Source organism: Zerene cesonia, chromosome 28 (assembly GCF_012273895.1).
Source record: "Zerene cesonia ecotype Mississippi chromosome 28, Zerene_cesonia_1.1, whole genome shotgun sequence".
NCBI classification, from domain to species: Eukaryota; Metazoa; Arthropoda; class Insecta; order Lepidoptera; family Pieridae; genus Zerene; species Zerene cesonia.
Genome location: NC_052129.1, coordinates 333,052 through 357,278, shown reverse-complemented (window position 1 = coordinate 357,278; position 24,227 = coordinate 333,052). Strand labels below are relative to the sequence as shown.

At 33.5% G+C, this 24,227-nt stretch overlaps 1 protein-coding gene across 4 annotated transcripts in view; it reads right to left on the bottom strand.

Annotated features, from left to right (window-relative positions):
- The window catches only part of LOC119837660 (protein boule-like), a 35,075-nt gene extending 11,391 nt beyond the window's left edge, over positions 1-23,684 (bottom strand). For all 4 annotated transcript variants that reach the window (XM_038363378.1, XM_038363381.1, XM_038363380.1 and 1 more), the window contains exon 1: positions 23,020-23,684. In XM_038363378.1, coding sequence (XP_038219306.1) covers positions 23,020-23,388 — 369 coding nt within the window. In that variant the 5' untranslated portion in view covers positions 23,389-23,684. The remainder of the gene's footprint in view (positions 1-23,019) is intronic.
- Positions 23,685-24,227: the final 543 nt, after the last annotated feature.

Sequence of the window (24,227 nt, the reverse complement as noted above, 5' to 3'; positions counted from 1 at the left end):
CATTATACTAAGGAAGATGGTCATTAAATACATTTTTCTTTATATATTTCGATAATTTCTCACTTTATTTAAAATAGTAACGAAAAAAAACAACTATATAGTATGAACACATAAACACTTTGATAAGGAAGTTGTAACCACGATTCGTACGATTTGCTCAGAGAAATTCTGTGATATTCCACCTCGCTACTAGTATAATTGCGCCTGTTACAGCGGTCGGTGTTGTGTTTGCGACATTTCATATCTATTAATCTACGAAGAAGTGTATTTAATTGCTGGTAATAATGTTTAGCAGATCTTAATTGCGATATAGATATATTCCGCATTGCTGTTTGTCACGAAATTAGTTTCTAATTGTGGTACTAACGGTTGTTGTTGGTAGTATGTACCTACCTAATGTTTTATTTGTTGGTTTCGACTTATCCTTTGTACGGCTGGATTTTTCTAGAAGATGAATTGCTAAAAAAGCAATATAAACCGATTTCCTGCTCAAAACCATCACGGCTACGTATAAAAAAAATTCGACCTCCTAATAATCATCATCATCATCATCACCATCAGCCCATACGTTCCCACTGCTGGGACACATGCCTCCTATGAGGGTTCAGGCCATAATCCACCACGCTGGCCAAGTGTGGGTTGGCACATGTCACATGTCGTCGAACTTTTTGATTCTTGGACATGCCGGTTTCCTCACGATGTTTTCCTTCACCGTTTTAGGCAGTGGTGATGCTATCACATGTGCAATTCAAAAATTAATATATTTCCTACACGCCCGCCCCATCTCGAACCCCGACTTATCGATTTTGAAGTTTTTCTCCACTGAGCCACCACTGCTTTTTTTTAGTTAACTCCTAATAATAAAGATATAAATTTACCTGTTTCACAAATGCATTACCGCTTCCTCAAGTTTCTGTAAGAGAATTTCATCTGGCTCCCATGCAACTTAGCAACTCTTAATTAAAGTGGGACAAGAGCAGAGTATTTTTAATGCCCTAGAGAGAAACTGCTACAAAAAGCCTATCTCGATAGAATTTACGCGAGGCCTTTAACATTTCAATTGTTCTGTCTCATCGTTGATTTACGAACAGTAATTAAGATCTTGCTGCGAGCTTTTTATGAAAAACTCAGAAAAATATTCGTGGCGTTTGATGAAAATTGGTTGGAGAGATCAGAACTAAAGACCAGCTCATCACAACAAGTATTATACTGGACTAGTTGTTGGCCGCAGCTTCGACCGCGTGGTCAAAATAAATCGCCTATTTCACCCCTTTGGGGGAAGATCATGAACTACAGCATATACATACGATCATACCAGTAGTTTAGGCTGTGCGTGTATATATCTGTCAATCAGTCACCTTTGCGTTTTATGTATTGAGTTAAATGAATAATATTAGTAATTAAAATATTGATGATAGTGGCAAATTGTTCATGTATGAAGAGCCGCGTTGGCCTGAGTTTTAACTTTACCAGCGTTATGCAGAATGGACAGTCTTATGAAAAACTAGCTGCGCCCCGCGGTTTCACCCGCGTAAGTCCGTATCCATAGGAATATCGGGATAAAAAATTACCTATATGTTATTCCAGTTGTCCAGCTGTCTACGTACCAAATTTCATTGCAATCGGTTCAGTAGCTTTTGCGTGAAAGAGCAACAAACACACATACATTATTACAAACTTTCGCATTTATAATACTATATTATAGTAGGATATAGGATAGGAGGATGATCATAGAATTACATAGACTATAATCTACATTGTGCCATGCCGTTTTTCGCGAATAAAGTATTTTTATAGCTTATTGTTATTCTGTTGAATAAAATATATCACTGCCTCGTCAAGTGATTTTCGTGTGAAAGAGTAACAAACATACTTCGATATATTTTCACAAACATTGCTCACAAAATAATATTTATACATCACATTTTATATCAACATCATTAAAGAAATTTGTATTTTTCCCAAAAAAAAAGTCATTACAATTTAATTAAAATTTAAAGACTACGAAAAACCAACCGTCGGTGGAAACTACAAAAAGTCCTTGCTAGTTTTCAAATTTATATTTTATTTACCGCTCCAACCAGCTCAAACTCCCAACTCTTCCTCTGAAGAAACCAAATTAAAAATGTAATCAAAATACAAATTAGAAATTTCTATCAACGTTATTAAACACATAAAGTGACTAACAGCGAGAAATATTATAAATTTCCTCGTCGCAATTTAGAACTTTTAAGGGTTCTTGTTCATAATAATTTTCCATTTCTGCACAATACCCGCTTCCAAAGATTGCGTGATTATATCACAAAGGAACCTTTGGGGCGTTTTTTCTCTTGAAATCAATCGCTCGACTGGACTTTGCGAGTTGTTTTTCGTAATATTATGAGTTTGAATATATTATGAAAATGGTTGTGATATATGGATGAGAATACATGGAATGTTGTAGCGTAACCATAGGACAGTTATTTAGCATTATTATGATATGTGATGCAAAATAAAAATGTAAAATCGATATAATAATCCTACTAATATTATAAATGTGAAAGTTTGTGAGGATTGGTGTGTGTTTGTTGCTCTTTCACGCAACAACTACTGAACCGATTGCAATGAAATTTGGTACGTAGACAGCTGAACAATTGGAATAACATATAGGCAACTTTTATCCCGATATTCCTACGGGATACGGACTTACGCGGGTGAAACCGCGGGGCGCAGCTAATGCCATATACTGCAGAGTTTTTTACTGGCTCTTCTCTAAAAACTATTAACCAAGCTAACCCGACTGAATACCTAGCTATAACGACGTTGTGTGGGTGAAATAGAATATTTATTACGCAGCGATTTTACGAATAAACAACATTTACAAACGAATAAACTACAAATTCCACTTGACGTTAGAGTCAACAACCTCGAATAAAAAAACTGGACGAACTATAAATCCTAGATACCTAAAGATCGGGTCTGGAAAAGTCTAGGCTTAGATCATTTTATTTATTGCTGATTCATTATCCTTCCTCTGGCCTCAATATAAAAGTTCTCTTTGAATAATCTCGTGTAATATTTCGGCCCAGTTGCTATGGCCAAACGGTTCCATGATTCTTCAAGATTTCTATACTTAATATAGTTTATTGAATTTGTAATTCTTCTTTTGGGATATTGTTCTTTGATCTTAGTTTACCTGCATTTAGTATAATTAAGATATACGAGTATTAAGATATATAAGCAGTGGTGGCTCAGTGGTGAGAACCTCGGACTTCAAAATCGATAAGTCGGGGTTCGAGACCGGGCGAGCGTGCAGGAAATAAATTGATTTTTCAATTTATCTGCGCATGTGGATAACATCACCACTGCTTAAACGGTGAAGGAAAACATCGTGAGGAAACATGTCCAAGAATTAAAAGTTCGACGACATGTGACATCTGCCAACCCGCACTTGGCCAGCGTGGTGGATCATGGCCTGAACCCTCATAGGAGGCCTATGTCCCAGCAGTGGGAACATATATGGGCTGATGATGAAGATATATCAACTGTATTGCTACTGTGTTAATTGTACTACTAGTTAGTAGTTATTGATCAGTTAGTTAAATACTGCCACGATTTTCAGGATTTAGTAGGAAAGGGGTAAAACGAAACTGTTACTAAGATTTCATGGTCTGCCTACCTGCCTCTGTCTGTCCGTCTGTCCGTCCGTCTGTCACCAGAACACGACCATAATATAGATATAGCATACTATACCAATATGCGGGCGTCCGGGTTCGCACGTGATTTCTATCTAGTCTAGCACTTTGGGATTACGTACTCATCTAACGGTAAAAGAATCTTCGAAATCGGTTTAGCAGATCTTAACATTAGTGCGTTCCAAAACTCTTGAGTATAAAATATATATAGTGTAGATTAATACAATAATAATAATCTCTTTATTTGTTCTTAATGTGTACAAAGAGATGGAAGTTTACATATTAGCCGCAAAATGGCATACAAATATCGGACGCACAGCTGTGTTAACTACATTTTTTTAATTATAACGAATTTATGAAGTCAGACACAGAGTAAAATTGTATCCACCAGCCACCTGTAGTACAATTTCATCTTAAAAGAACCTATATTATTTAAAGTTGTAAAGGACTCCGGAATTTTACTATATAATTTAATAAGTCTTAAATAACAAGCGGTGAATGGGCGATACACCAGCTCTGGTCTCGCTCAGATAAAATTTAAGATGTCAAGTCGTCCGCCATTTTAAATGTCAACGTAGTCACTTCTTTTGAATGAGAGATGGATTTTTTTTCAAGATTATAACGACAGTTCTAAGTGGCGGTTGCAGTATTATGATGGAACATGGCCTTTGCTTAAAGGCTGGAAGTATTATTTACTAGCTGTTGGCCGCAGCTTCGCCCGCGTGTTTAAAATTAGTTTTTATGGTAACTTTCGTACCATATTTAATCTCTTTGTAGGTAGAATTTTTTATAATTATAATCTTTAGCGGATACCTATTGGGTATCCAAATATATATATCTGCAAAAACTGCTAAACCGATTGCAATGAAGTTTGGTACGTAGACAGCATGGAAACTGGAATATATAGGCAACTTTTTATCCCGATATTCTTACGGGATACGGACTTACGCGGGTGAAACCGATCGTACATACATATATATATATATATATATATATATATATATATATATATATATATATATATATATATATATATATATATATATATATATCAAGTTTCCAGCTGTCTACGTACCAAACTTCATTGCAATCGGTTGAGCAGTTTTTGCAGATAACATGTTATAGATACCAATAATATAAAGTTAAAGAGTATGTTTGTTTCAACGCGCTGATCTCAGGAAATGCAGAGTCCGATTGGAAAATAATGTATAATAGAGGAAGTTTATATTCCATCATGTACCAGGCAGGCAAAACCGCGAGGCACAGCTCGCTTATATTATTGAACAACAATTGTGAAAAATACAAATCTTTAATCATAAACGGCTTAAAAATTCATTACTTTCAATAGATACGGAATTATGCATGTCATGTTATGACGTAGAATAAGAAAATTGCGAAATAGAATCATTATTTACTAGTATTTCCTGCATCAAAAAATGAAGATCCTTTATATTAATATAAGCTTTAATATAACTTATTATAACTAAGTCGTTGCCTAGTCTTTACGTTAAAAAGTATTACAACTTCACATGAAATAAAAATAGTTCATTAAAACAAAAAAAATTTCAACTGATTTGTCATTTGCACTAATAGGTGCAGAGTATTCGTAATGGCGTAATAAAATTATCGTATTGTCACTGATCCTTGATAAGTGTACAAAGTTTGAATTCAATCTGTCCTTTTCTTGGGCATCGTTGTTATGTACATGTTACATATTATGTAGAATTAAAATGTAAAATTGATATTATTTTAAAAGAGCAACTACAGAGTTTCTTGCCGGCTCTTCTCTGTAAAGCTGCCTTCCGAACCGGTGGTAAATGTTATAACTGTGTAATATGACGATTCAAAAGTGCTTCTATAGGAAGTCTAGTTGAACGAATAAGTGTTTGTTTGAGTTTGAGTTTGAAAGTGTGGTCAAAATTGAACCTAAAAGAGTCAGCAACATATAAAAATATAGTGTTGCCCAAATTCAGTCTTGGTCTTGCAGTCTTGGTCTTGCAGTCTTGGTCTTGTTCTCGCGTTTTTGCAAGACCAAGAGCAAGAACAAGACCGTGTATTTTTAGCAAGACCAAGACCAAGACTGACCGTACAAGACTTGAGCAAGAACAAGACATAGCCTGCAAGACTCTTGCGTCTTGCAGCTAGGACTTAGCGCTATTTCACTGAGTAGTTAGGTGTAACAGTTCGGTGTATAGGTAGGTACGCTTAGGAATTCTATGAGACGCAAAAAACTGTATCAAAGAATATGAAAAACTGGACCTATGCGCATTACGACTAATACCATAAACATAGCGAATAAAAAAATATCTATTAAAATCAAACTGAGTGCATGCATAGTTATGTTTTAACCATCGGCACTTTGATAATGCGGCATCAAAGGTTTTGTACTTACTTCTCAACGACATATAGGTCAGTTGATTTTTCGAATTTCTTATCAAATCTTCAGTTATTTATTAATCTGCTTGATCTTTACTATGGCTATGTTAATTCAAGCTCACAATGTTCCAATTCTAATACGTTTTTCTAAGATTTAAAGTAAACTTTAATAAATAGTAATAAACTATAGGTAATTGCAAGACTTGCAAGACTCTTGCTGCAAGACCAAGACCAAGACCAAGACTGGGAGCGCAAGACCAAGACCAAGACCAAGATCAGGTGTATTGGCGCAAGACCAAGACCAAGACTGGCTAAGTCTCGTCTTGTTCTTGTATTTGGGCAACACTATAAAAATATTGGTGAAGCTAGTAAAAGCGTGTTAATTATAATATGAGGATTTCTCTATTAGCAAAACACCAAATTTTCGAAATTATTGGCAAGGACAAATATTAAATTCACAATGATGCTCTGCCTTCTGAACTAGGTTATTACCTGTATCTCAGAAGACAGTAACTTCCCTTAAATTCAAATACATAGTATTTGTTATTTCATTTTACAATTTATGTTTAAAAGTAAAATAGAATAATAATAATAATAAATAGAAATAAAAAAAATCATTTACATTTTAGGCCGATGAAGCATACAGTTTAATTAAAATTTAAATTTAAGCCGATAGAGTATGTCTGTTTTTGTGTGCAATAAAGAATATTTCATTCATTCATTCATTTCATTCTTTCATTTCATTCATTTCATTCTTTCATTTCATTCATTTCATTCATTCATTCTGTAAATGTGTGAATGGGTGTGTTTGTGTATGTAAGCGCGTGTCTGTTGTGTTGTGCTTATATGAATATGATAATGACTGTTTGTGATCATTTAATAATAGTGAAAAAATTTTCAGATTATATAACCTAAATTGTGCATATTGCCTCGTTGTTTCTTGACAAGATCAAACTAGAAATGTCACATTCTTGTCACGTATTCAAAGAATATTACAGGAACTTAAAGTTTAACCTATACACTACACACATATGCATTTTGATATAAGCGAACGGAATCGCTTCACATATTAAAATCTACGATACATTACGCTCGATCCTTAGGGATTGGAACAATCTCCGAGCATGTCGCAAAATCTTTTGCATTTTCAATCTTTGAAGCTTTGCGAAGTAATCACAATATTTTAGATTTTTATAAGAATATTGAATTTTATTGCTATATGGTATACTGAAGGAAATTCCCATGTGAATGAATTGTCTGTTAGAAGTAAGAAGTAGCCTATTAGCCTCTAGCCTACTAATTATATTTGAACAGAAAAATCTAAAATCTCCAAAACAGCTCAACTGATTTTAAAGTACTTTCATAGGAGATATCTCAATCTAACACTTTCTTCTGAACGTGATCACGGGCAGACTGGTACATTTATGTATAGAACGAATAAAATACACGTATGAATGAATATTTATATAACATTAACGATTATAGTAATAGCCTACATATATATAAAACATTGTTACTAACAAGTAACAAATGGAACTATGTTTTATTTCAAATAAATGAAAAAATTATTGAAGCGTGGAATATATAATCATCTTATAAACACTACATTCTCGTATTGATGAAATTATCCGAAATATTCATTAGAAATTCCAGTAATTTTGCACGCTTACCCCTTATTAACACATTATGTGAATTATAATGTATTTTGGAGTTAGCTAACCGCAGTTTTTGAACGTCCTTAACGTCCCCGGTATGCCCCCACTCAGTCCCAGGATTTCCTACTCCATACAACGGTTTTAGTATAAATAACAATATTATTGAAGAATTCAATTAAATTTGAAACTTAATTCCAAAAGTATTTAGACACTTAACTACAAGCTATGTTCGTAATCCTACTATCCTATTCTACTAATATTATAAATGCGAAAGTTTGTAAGGATGTGCGTATGTTTGTTACTCTTTCACATAAAAACTACTGAACCGATTGCAATGACTTTTTATACCGATATTCCTACGGGATACAGACTTACGCGGGTGAAACCGCGGGGCGCAGCTAGCAAATTATATATTGAAATGTGTGTTTTAAACATTTAGGTAATTTAAGTCTCCCCTGAGTGTGACCGCGCTCGCTGAAAAAAGTTCATAACGACGGGAAAATTAACACAACGAATATATTGCGATTTAAATCCGTTAAAAATTCTTTAATTTCTAATTGCATTTAATGCATTCTTTTTATTACCTATCATATGAAATATAACATGAGGGAAAAACTCATCAAAAACATTACTTCACTTTTGTTTAAATACAGAATATCATGGACAATGCAAATACCAAAACAGAAATAAACATACCGCATTATAAAATGTGTATCTCTCAGATGATCATAACTCAGAATTTAAACAGTCTATATAGACTGTTTAAAGAAAATATTTTGATAATAACCAGTGTAGCATTCGTTTGAAACATTTTTGTACGAGCCGTCATAAAAAATTGTAATAAGTACATACTTAAGTACCTACACGAGAACCCAACATAAGAGCTGACGTAAAATGTCTTCAAAAGCAAAGAAAACGTAGGTACACAGCCAAGCGAAGATTTTTTAGAAATAAGGCTTTGAAATAACCTTAATTTGAACGTTTCAAGCGAACACGAAACTCCTTCAAAGAAAAAGATATAACTTAAAGAGTGAAGTGTGCATTCCTTGAGAAGAGAGGAATAGGGTTGGGAAAATTGTGCTTTACATCTTATAGTATAAAACAAAGTTGCTTTCTCTATATGTATGCTTAAATCTATAAAACTACGCAACGGTTGATGAGGTTTTTTATTAGATAGATTGTTTCAAGAAGAAGGTTTATATGTGCATAATAACATCTATAAAACTACTCTGAATTCAACGCGTGCGAAACCATGGGTAAAAGCTCGTATAATATAAAAAGTGAGCAATTTATCTGTTTGGTAAATTAAACGTATTATCATATAAACAATAGTAAGTCCTAGGTTCATAAAAGCTAAGGCCAAGCGTTTCATATAATATAGAGAGATAAATAGTATATTATTTTACACATTATTAACAAACAAACAAACACTCTAGAGAACAAATATATTCAAATGCTCTTATCAGTAGCGATCTCTGTATCAAACAATTTCAAAATATACTATGCTATACGAAGAAAGATAAGATCTTATTTCATTTATTTTTTAATTAGTCAGCTTTAATTTCCAATGATATTAGTAAGGCTAGGATTTTTTTTTATGTTTTATGTTACGTCTAGATATGTTTTAAGAAAGGGCATTTTATATTCACTATTAAAATTTACTAAATAAATTTTAATAATAACTTTTATATGATGAATTACATTTTGAAATGACAACCGGACCAGCGACAACCCTATCCGTGCAGCGCATGACGCTCATTTCTAACTTATTTTTAAAAGAAACTATAATTTTAATGAGAGTGTCTTACAACGGCTTTCAGCATTTTATAAGGCTATCTGTTTACTAAAGAAAGACAAAATTACATTTCTTAATTATGTTTCATTTTAAATACATATATATAGTTATAAGGGATCATAAATTTTTCCTATCGTTCTACGTATAAAATATTAGGCATTGATGATTAAATCAGTCAATATTCTATGGGTTTCACTAACAAGCTGTTTGAATTTATACAAGTGATCAAAGTATTTGTGATACTTAATTCTTATGTCGTTTGATCATATCTACTACTTTCACAATACAATTACACTACAACGAAAATAAAAATTGTTTATTGCCAATAAATATGATACGAATACATGATTTAATCTATATAGTGATACTAATATAGCAAGCCAAGAATACACAATTCTATAATGATTTTAATAAAAAAAAAATTGTTATTGAATTTGCTTTAAATTGCTAATTTAATTACTTAAAACAAAAGAACTCACAAACAAATATAGATACCTAAAAAACACGCTTAAATCATCAAACTAAATTGTCTCACGTAGACGTAAGGAAATCATTGACTCCTGGCAACTATCATCAACGCAACAATAAGATAAACTCATGAGATTATTGTGACCGATCTTTTATAAGCGTGTTAAGAAGGAACCAGAAACTGAATTACTATCATAGAATCCGTTTCACCGAGTGCACTAAATATCAAATTTGTATGTCACGTTTAATACAGATTAAAACCATAACTCCTAACCCTCTATAGAATCAAACTGTAGCGAGGTCAGCTTAGTTTCAAATATACAACAAAAATACCTCTTTTATATCGCATTCGCACAATGTACATCGCTGGATGCAAGTGGAACGCCAAGTATTCTTTCACAGGCAACATTTATACAAAGAAAAAACAGAAAACTCTGTATTAACAATTATTCGATTTGTTATTTTATTTTCGCTGCAATGGTGTAAATGATGCAGGCATTTTGCGTATTCATTGCAATTTTACCTTTAATGGTTTATTTTGGTTTTTAGCTTCATTGGATGATTGGATGTATTTTAATGTTACTTTCAAACGGCTTCAAAAAAGGATTATGGAGGGGTGAATCAATTTAGATGATGCTTTTATTTTATAACTGGTGCGTTCTGTGTGGTCCTGTTTAAGTTTGGTCTTATTTCAATTTTAAGGCAATTTTGCTTTTTTTCAATATTGTTTTTTGTTAAAAATGACTGCTCTTAAAAGCAGTCCTCAGTTCGTAGGGTATTTTCACCTACATAAGTTGTATATACTTATATATCTAGTCTAGTCTTTCTATCGACCGTCAAAGGCACCCTTTGGTTTTCCTTCCGAAATGGTCCCTCCTTAAATTGTGAGATGGAAGCTTCATTTCATAATAGTCTAATGAGAATAGTCGTAACGACGTACATTGGATTCTTTGACAGCGATCTTTAATTTTTTTTATTTGGTTTAGAAGACATTGTACCAGTGGAACTTAATCAGAATTTACCGATATTTTTTCCCAAACCCTGTTCGTGTATCAAATAATATCTCTTTCCATAAGATTTGCATAAATTTGGTACACTTAGTTTAGAGACCTGGAGGGCAAAGGATAGTTTTTATTTCGGAGTTTTCACGGGAAAGAGAGCGATGGAGCGAAAACCTCGGACTGCATTATTTCCTTTGACTATACGGGCGATGCCGCGGGCGGAAATCTAGTTAACATATAGAGTCACAACGGGATATTGTCGTGTGCCAGATAAAAATATGACTGATCGAAATCTTCCGCGTTATCAGTGACACAGTGTTATCAGAGACGTTAGATACGAGATAACAGTAAAAGCCTTTGATTCGGACGAATTTCGTGTAAAATGCCCTTCTGAATTTGGGCCATAACAGTCTACTTAAATGGAACTAACCAACTAAAGAACATATATCACACTATCACGCTAATATTATTAATGTGAATGTTTGTCCGTCAATCACGCTGAAACTACTGAACGGATTTTGATAAAATTTGGTATACCTACAGACAGAGTATGAGCTGACTTGGGTGAATCTTGATATCCTGGTGGAGTCGGGCCTGGCGTCTAGTTGTAGTATAAAATAAAGGTCATTACAACATTTGGATTTATTTCAGGCGTAACGTATAATTTCATAAACTGTATATCCGATTGTGGGTCTTCCACCAGTAGAAGAATACGCTAATATTCTTAAGTGACGCAGCCGTAATTTTTATCCCCTTCAGCCTTCAACCCAGTAAAAGTTTCTGATGTGCTGGCTGATTATAAATGAACTGATTTGGGAAAAATATTCTTAATCAGATCCATTATGACCTGGTTCAGCAAATAAGCTACTTTGTACATTCAAAGCTAATAAGCGGCCAATAGAGGTTATAGAAATGGGGGACTAGAAAAATTGCAAACTACTTGTCAACCTTTTCGTTTCCTATATGACTAATAGTCCGGTCACACTAGACATTGAAAAGTGCGAAAAAGTCCCATCCAGCTGAAAATTGTTCAATTTCTAATTAGTAAAATACCAAAATTTGGAGATTGCCAGGATGCTTTTACGGACTCGTCAATGTAGGTATCAATCGTGGAACATAAATATACTACTATAAAATCGATTTTTTATTTTAATTTATGTGTATTTTATATAAGTTACTGTCGCTCCTATGAGGTTGACATAGAATAAAAAATATGTATCAAAATTTCCTATCATTCTGGTACTTTTCGCAAAATTTGGCGGTAAAAGGTCAAGGTCGAAGGTGGATTTCGAAATTTACATCGAAATGGCAAAGTGCACATCTCATAACGGTGACTTTTTGAATCATTATATTTACAAACGATAAGAGTCATTGTTTGAAAAAACAGAATAGAAAATTATTAACAATTTTATATAAGCCGATTGTATGCAATTAGCTCTTCTGCCATTTGTCAAGCCATGAGGACGTTTAAAAACTCTCTATAATAATAATTGTAATAATCTACATAATAATAATGAAAAATCTATGCAAATGGAAATAGTTTTCAATATCCGTCCTTTCTGAACTATTTTTACAGCGCATATGAAAATTAAAAAACCTAATACGGAAACATGTCGATATTCCAAGATTACACAACAATTGCTTGGAAATATTTTCCCCATGAGATGATCATTAATAAACATACGAATGCAGCGGAATGGAAGTCATTCACATGGCGTGCTTCTACTAATAAAATGTTTTATTTACGATCGAGCGGTGTCACGCTATGCCACTAGGGTTGATGTGGGTCAATATTCTTTGTACATATTTATTAATGGCTTAGCCGTAGATATGGGGAGGGTGGGGGATAGGGGTGGATATACTTTGTATGGTTCAATGGCAATTTTGTGGCTTTTATTTCGTGCTTTTGTTTGTGATAAATAAATGCATTTTTCCATGTGTGTGTTACAATATGTTATGTATACATTTTTTATCTCTCGTACAGTTCATCATAAATTCGATAAATACATATTCAAATCATATATTTGCAATGTACATTCCCAAAGCATCTATATATATAATTTATTGATAAGTGAATGATATGCACTATAACAAATTTTCAGGTTTTGTCCGTTATTTGAGAGATATTTTCGCCAAATCGTAAGTAGCAAGAAACGAAAAAATTTAAAGCATATTCGCTCTCAAGAAAACGTTATCTAAGCATCAAGATTATCAGTATGAAATTCGTTTATCAAGGTTTTTTAGTCATACGAAAGATGCATTTTGCTTCTGATTTATCAATAACAAACAGTTCTTTTAACGATTAAAAACCATGCTAATACACGGGAAATCGTTCTGAATTTTTTTCAAATTATTCTTCAAGCAACATAGCAGGTGTATTCAACTAGCTGTGCCCTGCGGTTTCAGGCGCGTAAGTCCGTATCCCGTAGGGATATTGGGATAAAAAGTTGCCCATATGTTATCCCAGTTATCCAGCTATCTGCGTACTAAATTTCATTGCAATCGGTTAAGTAGTTTTTGCGTGAAAGAGCAACAAACACACACATCCTTACAAACTTTCGCATTAATAATATCAAGTAGGATAAGTAGGATTTAACGCAAATGGCCTATTCTTATTTCTGAACGATGTCTCGTCAACGCATGTGAAAAATCTACCCTCAATGTAAATGACGAAAACCAACAATCAGTAAACCCACACACTATCGTGCAAGCAATTACTGAAGCCAAGCTCAGTGGGGTGCAAGGTCCTTTGTTGTGTATTCACTATGAGCATCAAAAGAAAGTTCAACTGTTTTTTAACATCTGACATTTGCGATTATGGTAGCAACTCTGCTTTGAAGTACTCACTGTAATGAGATGGAGCCTGAAAGTATTTTGTAATAGCGTTGCACGTGGCTGGAGGACAATTATCGTACGTGATATTGTACTGAATCCTATCCTACTAATATTATAAATTCGAAAGTTTGTAAGGATGTGTGTATGCTTGTTACTATTGCACACAAAAACTGCTGAACCGGTTGCAATGAAATTTGGTACGTACACAGCTGGACAACTGGAAGACTTTACAGTAATCTCTTATTAGTTTAGTGTTTTTAAAAGTGAACCAAAATCACACTAATATTATAAGCGCGAAAGTTTGTTTGGATGTTTGTCCGTCAATCACGCTGAAAGTACAAAACGGATTTTGATCAAATTTGGTATATAGATAGGGTATACGTATAGCTATATAGGTATAGCTGACTTGGTGATAGGATACTTTTGATCATGATTAAATGCTCCCTTAGGATCAAACAGGAATCTTGATATGCGGACGAAGCCGGGACGAGATGTAGTTTCAAATGTAAATGGGCGGAATGCTAGTATATTAAAAGAAAATCTAGTTAGTTACACTATTTATAGCTCAAGAACGAAATAACAGATTTGGCTGAAAATTTGAGCAAAGGTAGCTCGAATCAGGAGACAGAACATAGAAAAGTTTTTATCCCGGAAATCCTATGGGTACGGGACGATGCGAGGAAAACCCCGGTTCTATCTTTCCTGCGAATACGCGGGCAAATCGCGGGCGGAAAGCTAGTATCTAAATAGAATTAGTTCAGAAACTTCACCTCGATATGAAAGCCGATATTTATTAAACAAAGTTAGAGCTGAGCATTCAAAGTCGAAAAGCAATCTCCGATGACTTCATCGATGTAATGTTATAAAAAAACTTCGTAAATTATGTGTATAAGTTATCTAAGTTATCTAATATGTAAGTTTGTCCGTGTTACTCGTGAAGTCGGAGTTAATATAAATGCGTATAAAAATGAATAATGGTTGGTTCATTGACTTTCGAAGTATGTATTTGTATATATACTAATATTATAAAGCTGAAGAATTTGTTTGTTTGCTTGTTTGAACGCACTAATCTTAGAAACTACTTGTCCGATTTGAAAAATTCTTTGATTATTAGATAGCCCATTTATTGAGGTACCACGGGCGAACTGCTAGTAAAAAATATACTAGCTATACAACGTGGTATTGCTCGCGTGAAAGAAAACTCCTATTGAATGAGATGTTACACCACGTAATAAGTATCCTATATCACTCTTTATCTCCCCTATCTATCTCCAGACAAAATCTGATATATAAAATTCTCGTGTGACAATGTTAGTCTCTATACTCCTCCGAAACGGCTTGACCGATTCCTCTGAAATTTGGTAAGCATATTGGGTAGGTCTGAGAATCGGCTAACGTCTATTTTTCATACCACTAAACGATAAGAGTAAGGCAGAACAGCGTTTGCCGGGTGCAGCTAGTTGTATAATAATATTGCGACTATGAATAAGGACCAACAAACACACTTTGGTATTTAAAACATCACTAATTAGTTAGGATGGTAAGGAGAAACCCGTTTTTCTTGATTTGTTATTTCTATTTCTTGCTTAATGTTTTTGATTGTATTATATAAAATCATTTTATTAAATGTTACACATTTAGTGTTAGGGAATAACAGAATCTCTAACCACTTACAAATGTGTTCCAATCACTAACTTATTCTATACATTTTATGAAAAAAAAAGAAATACCTTTAAAACAAATGAATATATGTACAAAGTTTAATTAAAATATGTTTATTTAAAGTCCAATTCATGCCTAACGGAGTAGGTTACGTACAAACGTACACACATACACGTGAAGTAAATAAAAGTTAGTTATATATTATTGACATCTATTTACATGGCAACATGTTCATCTTTACAATTAACTAGCTGCGCCCCCGCGGTTTCGCCCGTATAAGTCCGTATCCGTACGAATATCGGGACAAAAAGTTACCTATATGTTATTCCAGTTGTCCAGTTATCTACATAACATTTCATTGCAATCGGATCAGTAGTTTTTGCGTGAAAGAGTAACAAACAAACATATCCTTACAAACTTTCGCATTTATAATATTAGTAGGATAGTAGGAAGTAGGATATTAAGTAGGATAGAAAGTAGAGTAGGATAGGATAGGATTATCAAATAGAGGCAGTTGAGTTCCTTATTCTATAGATGAATTCTCGTATTCTCGTTCATAACATTATAAAATAACAGGTATTGTAAGAGAATCGAGAATTATTAGCATGTATAATAATCAGTGGAAAAGGCTACAAAGGTCATGTCAAATTGGAGTCAAAGGGTCCCGCCAAAGCGGTAACCCCAAAAAATAAAAGGGACCACAGCCATGGAATTAATCAAACTTTTGACATTCTTTCTGATAAGGGATCGTGACAGGTTGGGTTATTAGAAAGCAGTCGCGATACAGAAACGTATTTTCTTTATAAAAAGTGTAGTTTTATCCAAGTCTAAGTCCTATTTGATCTTACTAATGGATATGTTAATAATATCCTACTAATCCTACTAATATTATAAATGCGAAAGTTTGTAAGGATGTGTGTGTGTTCGTTGCTCTTTCACACAAAAACTACTCAATCGATTTCAATAGAATTTGTTACGTAGATAGCTGGACAACTGGAATAACATATAGGCAACTTTTGTCCCGATATTCCTACGGGGCTAATGCGGGTGAAACCGCGGGGCGCAGCTAGTGTATAATAAATGAAGAATAATTAATGTTATTGTATTAACCTTTTACGTAAAATATTTTGTCTATTAAATATTTAAGTCACTACTTTGGAATATCTAAATTACAGAGAAGTAGTATAAGCCTTATTAGACTTGTCTATTCTGCTTTTATTATCTATGTCAAAATTTAAATGTCAAATCCAAAGTGATCAAGGCAAGAAAGTTAAAATAAATTTTCAATTGTTGTAACCGTCTCACGAACAACAACCTCAAATCAAGAGTCAGTCTGCATTAGGAAATATATGCATATAAAGGATGACTAGTGGTAAAAAATTACTTCCAAATGGGACGTCGCCTTCACCAGAACCCAGTCCCTAACAAATGGTCCTTCGAGCCGGATTATATATCATTAGTATCTTACAAGAGATTTATAATTAAAATAATATTTGTAGCACGTATATAAATTTTTACTATTGCTACATTGCTTCTTAATTTAAGAAAGATAGAAGAAAAGAAGTATGTTATTAAAGTAATTTATTAAGCCTGCAATCTGAACCACAGATTACTAATAGTTACTACATCCTAAACTATGTAATTACAGCTATTGTTTTTTATTATTTCAGCTCTACGGAGTATAGAAGCACTTAACGTAATAACCAGTGCCTATTGGGAACGAATCTCATTTTTATATATGTATTTTTACATGTTATCTCGTATCTTTGTTTGTCTATTAAATAATGTATTTATTATATACAAGGTTATCCAATTACATTCTATTTGATTTTTCATAGTGAAAACAAAACTGTGTAATCCTTCTGTCGTGGGATTCAATTCGAAGTTAAACACTTTATTTCGAAAAAAGATCAAATCTTTAATAGTCATATATCATCAAAATCTAATAAACAATATTCGCTTATCACTTCCTGTAAGTAAGGCCATAGTGTTTAAATTGTTATTGACGTGATTTCACCGTGACCTCGCCAGTTCGCAGTGTTTTCTGAATTAGGTCACGTTTGCATGGAGCACTCCCACAGGAAACCGAAGCGCTTACAGGTTGTATTTGAGAGTGTATTGCTGTCTAACGATTATTGTCTATTAGTACTATAGTATACTTTAGTTTAATTAGCCGCTTTTTTTGTATGGGTTTCAATGGTCATGGGAGCTTATTGCTAAGTATCAGTCTATTAAAGTGATAAATAGTTGGAAACTACAGATTTTTTGAACACGCTTGTAATAGCTCCACCGGTATATGTGTGTATGTATCCGACTCATTTTGACCTACTTAAAACAGGTAAATTAATAAAACTTACACACTTATCAAGAATTGGTGACAATACAATAATGCCCTGAGTTTTTCTTATAATTATTAGTACCTGGATGACCGAGGTTTGCTCGGTATTTTTTTTTTTGTTTTTTTATAAATTGTGTTTTTTGGAAGTTATATTTAAGTACGAATTACACACTAATAAAATGATGTAATATGAATAATATTTTTCATAATAAATTGGAACTACTCAAACGCCTCCTATTTGTTAAAAAAGTAAGTTTAAGTCGATAAAACACGAATATGACATTTTCTAAAAAATATTGCTATCTAGATCGATTTATCGCCCCGAAACCACCTATATACTAAATTTCATGAAAATCGTTGGAGCCGATTCCGAGATTCCAATTATATATATATATATATATATTGCTCGTTTAAAGATATAAGATACAAATTAGGATTGTGTCGTTTAAATAATTACCGTACATATATAATTCTTTTAAATACAAAGGAAACAAATTTAAGCTGGTTTTTTAGTTTAATTTTTTATTACTTAACTATAATCATACTATATGTAAAATATGCTATGCCGCGTAGAAAGCAATCTCACAGGATTTTGTTGAAGGGAATGGAATATTTCTAACAATATTTCTCAATATTTTGAAATGGTACCAAGAATTTTAGAAAAATCAAATTAAACCATCTGTCAAACTATATCTGTACCCAGTTTCATCCAAATTGGTTCCGTTGTTTAGTCATGAATAGGAGACCGATGCACAGAGTTGCAATTAATAAAATGGGATTGATTTTTAATCTACATTTGCACAAATCGACGGTCGGAGTCCAGTTCTATACACAGCTATAAAGTCAAACGTTGTAATAACTGAAACTTTTTCCTTTTCTTGCAACTTGCGCACACAGCTACCTACACAATTAGCATCTGACCCACACAACCGAACCTCAATCTAACAGTGTCACAATGGATCTAAGATTGTTCTCTACAAAAGGTACTCCGCATTGTCTGGGGTATCGCATATTTCGAGTATTTGAAAAGTCTTTGAGAGTGAACAGTCACTTGAAGCGAGCTTGATACTCGATGCCGGTATTTTTAGTTCTCAGCGATTTTTTATTTTCGTCAATTTTCAAGTTGTCGTGATGGGGCTTGGTGGGCGTTTCTGAGGAGGCATTATGTTCGCTCATTAATTTATTCGTAAATCTTATAGGCTTTTATATAAATAATCTCGTGTCAGTCGTTATTGTATGTGGGAGTCGAGCACGCTTCGGCACGAATGGGCAAGCTCGCGCCGGGAAAGTATCACAACCCACAGAAAACCGGTGAGAAATAATAGCATGCTATTGTGTTTCGTACGGTGAGTGTTGGAGACAGAGACCCATATCCTTTTCCTTACCCTTTCCAGTCCTTTCCTTTTAATATACTTGATAATTTAGGTAGGTATAAAATGTAAACGTATTAAAAAAAATAGATGTATTTTAGTATTTTCTTGTGTTTCATTTTACGCGAGTATTATACATTTACGTGGTGCCCACACTCGCTGTAAAGTGTTATGATGAATAAATCGCGTTTAAAATCCGTTAAAAAGTTTTTAATTTGGATGTATTTTTTTTTATTTGTAAAGAGACTAACAAAGAATCTTTGCTTCTTCTGGCCCTGTGTCTTAATTTGAAACTAGTTTATCGCCCCGGTTCCGCCCGTTGTACATACATATAGCCTATGGGTACTCTATCACTATCTAACGATGAAAGAATAGCTGAAAACTTTCAGTATTCCTGAGATTAGCAAAGCTAACAAACAAACTTATCAGCTTTAAATTATTAGTAAAGATGTTATTGAATACAACTATTGGTTATTTCTTTATTTTGATAAAAAATTATCATAAACACTTTCAATGAAATTTCTACAATACTAGACGCTCGTCCCGGCTCCGCCCGGATTAAGAATCCTGTTTTATCCCAAGGAGATCCCGTTCAGTAGTTTCAGTGTGATTGACGGACAAACATCCAAACAAACAAACATTTATAATATTAGTGTGATAGTGTGATTAGAGATATCATCTATAAATAGAACACATAACAAAACGTTTAGTTAACATCCCAACAACAGGTGATAAGGGTTTGCTCAGTTTGGGATACTTTAGTTTCATTGACTTAAGATATTTCGAGGGAAACTACTATACCTCCTTATAATAATACTAGCCTCTCGTCCCGGCTTCGCTCGGGATAAGAATATAATAAAATATACATAACCAGTACATAGCTCCCACAACGTGACAGACTCACAAACTGCAATATTATTATTTTATAATTGATTAATATGGTTATAGTAGCGTTTTATATTCATTAATTGTTGCAACGACTTTAAAAATCTATTTATTTTTCTTTTTATATTTACGCGGATACTTAGGTATGTGGGGATGGAAAATATCTTGTTCTTTATTAAAATAAGGAAGAATAATGGAATTTGTTAGGCAATTTATCACAACCTTTGTTATATTTTTGGACGTGTTTTTTTATTAGTTTATTAACAATAATGTATTTATTTCTTGCATTCAAAAGCGTGTTTGTTTGTTTGACCTGTTGTAATTATACGATAAATAATTCTCATAATTAAATAATTTAGAATCCTTTGCCCGCGGCTTCGCATGCGTTAAACCTCATCAAAATCCTTTGTGTAGTTTTAAAGATTTAAGCATACATAGGGAGTGTCAGACTGACAGACAGAAACTGACTTTATTTTATACTATGTAGTAATAGCGATAAAGAAAACAAATAACTAATTTGTTTGTATAGCTTTTTAAACTGACAAATTGACATTGTTAGTGTATATTTTGTGTACATTTCATCAATAACTTGCTGTCCCGGCGAACTTCGCAACGCCATAGAATATTGTTTCGCCATATTTTCCTTATCGTTCTCACCTTTTGAATCTTCCCTAGACCTCCACGGACATATCAAGACCAAAATAAGATAAATCCGTTCAACCGTTCTCGAGTTTTAGTGAGACTAACGAACAGCAAATGATTTTTATATAAGACTAGCTGACCCGGCGAACTTCGCAACGCCATTGACCTTTTTTTTGAAACATTTATCCGTATTTTCTACCTTTTAAACCTTCCCTGGTCTATTATAAATGCATCAAAATCAAAATTATCAAAATCGGCCTAGCCATTCTCGAGTATTAGCGAGACTAACGAACAGCAATTGATTTATATATATAAGAAAGATATACATGAGAGCCATTTGTAAATTTTATTTGTTACATAAAGAAATAAAATTGTATTCAGGAATACTTTTAAATACATGATTTTGATCACGTTTCAATTAACGGCCGTATGCTCGTTAAAAGTTGATTGCAACGCGTCGGAAAATAAAGCTTAATTTGTATTGTTAAAACCAATTTTAAAATAAATTTAACTTGATATATCATAATTGATTTTATTTATAAGTAAAAAGTCAGTATAATTAGTTCAAACACAAGCCATTAGAATAATACTTCATATATACCCAATATATCGTTATTAACTTCTGTATATCTTATATATAAAAATCAATTGCTGTTTGTTAGTCTCGCTAAATCTCGAGATTGGTTGGTCTGATTTTATAATCATGGTTTTGGTGAATTCTGAATAGTCCAGGGGAGGTTTAAAAGGAAAGAATAAGGAGGCGGGCGAAGCCGCCGGCGGGAAGCTAGTTTATGATATAATAAATTGCTGTTATTTATCTTTGTTAATCGTAGCTACAAATATATTTGTTTGTCCTTCTTTTACGTTGCACCGGAACGATTTTGTGATATTGTTTTTGTGTTTGCATATAGTTAGGAGACTAGAAAGTGACATAGGACACTTTTTGTCGAAAATAAGTAGATGCATTATTCTTTTGGAAAGATCCATTATAGTGGGCATTTGAATCAATCTGAAATTTATAAATTCCCATAGGGGGCATAATATTAACAATTTTAAGTGTAAGTATGGCCATTATTTTGAACACGCGAGCGAAGTCTCGGCTAAATGTTAGTTATTACATAAAAAGCCCATGTCCCTAGAATAACAATGAACTAAGTATTTCATTGTTATTCTTTTTTATTTATTTCAGCAAATGTCTGAAACGATTGAACTGTTTTTGGAGTATCGTTTATACCGTATGGGGGGTGATTACTTTATATTAATTAATAATTATATTAGTATTGCAGCGTTCATTTTACTAATATTTATGTATTATGCTTATATTAAAAGTAAATCTGAAAGTTGGTTAGCACGTGAATTTTACACAAATTTAATTAAGAGTTTTAGATAAATTTTAACTTACATTTTGATTAAATTATCTGAAGGAACGTAGTTTAATTATCTTCTGTCACTTTTCTTCCGCGTTCGTAAAATTGTATGTATTTAAATGAGATAAAAATGATAAATGAAAACAAATAAAGAATGCTTTAGGCGGATAAAACAGAAGAGAAATATTGAACACGAGTCGATGATTAAGAACCTGGCTTAAACAAGCTTTGTGAGTCGTTTTTATAAAATTTTTTGTAGCTACATTTTTACTTTATTTAAAACACTGTAATTTTTTTAAGTTGTAATGAATTTTCTTTGTTATTAGGAATAAAATGGACATGGAAATCAATATTTAGAGATGACATATAGGTATTTCATTGCTCAAACTCGAAAACGCGACTAATAAATTCTGACGTTTAATTTTAATTAGAACATGGTTTATATTCGATCAATATAATCACACAACGAACAACTAAGGAAATAAATTCTGTGGTAAAGACAACAAACCTAATCTTATAAAAAAATATATTTCTAAAAAATTACTTACACTATCATGGATATTAAACTTGGCTACGAATATAAACTAAATAAAATATTTAGAAACAGGTGAACTCGTACCGACACCATTGTCTAAAACATGTATTAGGTAGAAAATCAGTGTTCGCTGTTAATAATTGTTTTTGTTATATTGCATATTGATTTAATTAAATCATTTCACTAGAAGTAGGTATCAAAATCTACATACCTACCTACGTCAATAAAAAATTGAAAAAAAAATTGTTTTAAATCAATAACATTGTACAAGATTTCAACAAAAAATATACCGTGCAAGTAAAACGAATTCTATTATTAACCAACTTATCTCCGTTATCAGATAAACCAAAGATTTAGAATCTCGCTGCTGAACCGTCGATTGCCGCGCAAATGGAAGACAAAGGCACAATGCTAACCTGCTTCACAATCAATCTCGCGACCCGGGGGCTGGCGAAAGTCACGAAGCCATAGCACTTGGAGACGCCAGCTCGGTCGTAGATCACCCGCGCCGCGGTGACGGTGGCGAAACCGGAGAAGAACTTCCACAGGTCCTCGTCCGTCGTGGTCAGAGAGAAGCCACCGACGAAGATTCGGTTGTGTATCACCGTCCCGAACTTGGGCGCGTCAGATGGAGGCAGAGTATCATCTGTGTCTTCTTCGGGGGAGTTCAACAGCGCCTTCAGCTTCTCATGAGGGTCAGCTTTCCTATTGTTTGCGGTGCTCTCTTCGACCATGTGCGCGCAACTCGCGGAATCACTCCTAATGTATCTCTTTGACGCATCCATTTCTATTTTAATTTAAAACATGTTCCCTTGTTTACTAAACTACAAATTTCTAGCGTTAACTAAAACGGCACTATTGAAGAGTAAACGAGTACTGGTGGCGAGCGCGTAGTATCGATTTTCACGTATCGTATACCGCCTATAGGTAGATATTCAGGAGTTGCGCTGTGAGCTATATCGCACAGACTGATTGCGAAGATGTTAGAACAAGGTAAGATAAGGTTCTTAGTTAACAATTTAGCGATACGCGCCTAAAAATAGTGTTTGAGCTATTGTCGACCGCTATTTTTACTGTTCGAGGGAAGTAGGTCAGTTGAACGATATTTTCATGTTGATGGGTTCTTATCTGAGTGCATTAGTGTATGTTTATTGTGACCAGATGGCGTTGGCGCGTGCCTTCTGTTTTGGCTTTCAGATTGATACATAATTACCATGTTCGTAAATTGTACACAGTGACAGTCTCACTATTTATACAATTAAATATAATAATAAAAATCAATAAATCTTAAAAATTTATACAAAGTATATGTACAATATAAATAATTTATTATTCTAAATTATAGTCCGTTACAAATAAAATCGTTAAAAAACGTTATGAAATGTCATTTGAAGAAAATTCGAGTCGGAGGCAACATACCAAGGATTCTCTGCTAATAAGTTACAGCGTAACTGCAGAAATAACCATTCACCCATATAATTCATAACCATGCTAATCGTTGCTTAACATAATTTTTTAATTGTTGTTACTTATGGCGGCATCAGAAATACTCAGCTACGTCCTCTCTGAAAATTGTTCCTGGTGGCAAAAAGAAACACACACACAAAAACAGACGGATAAGTCT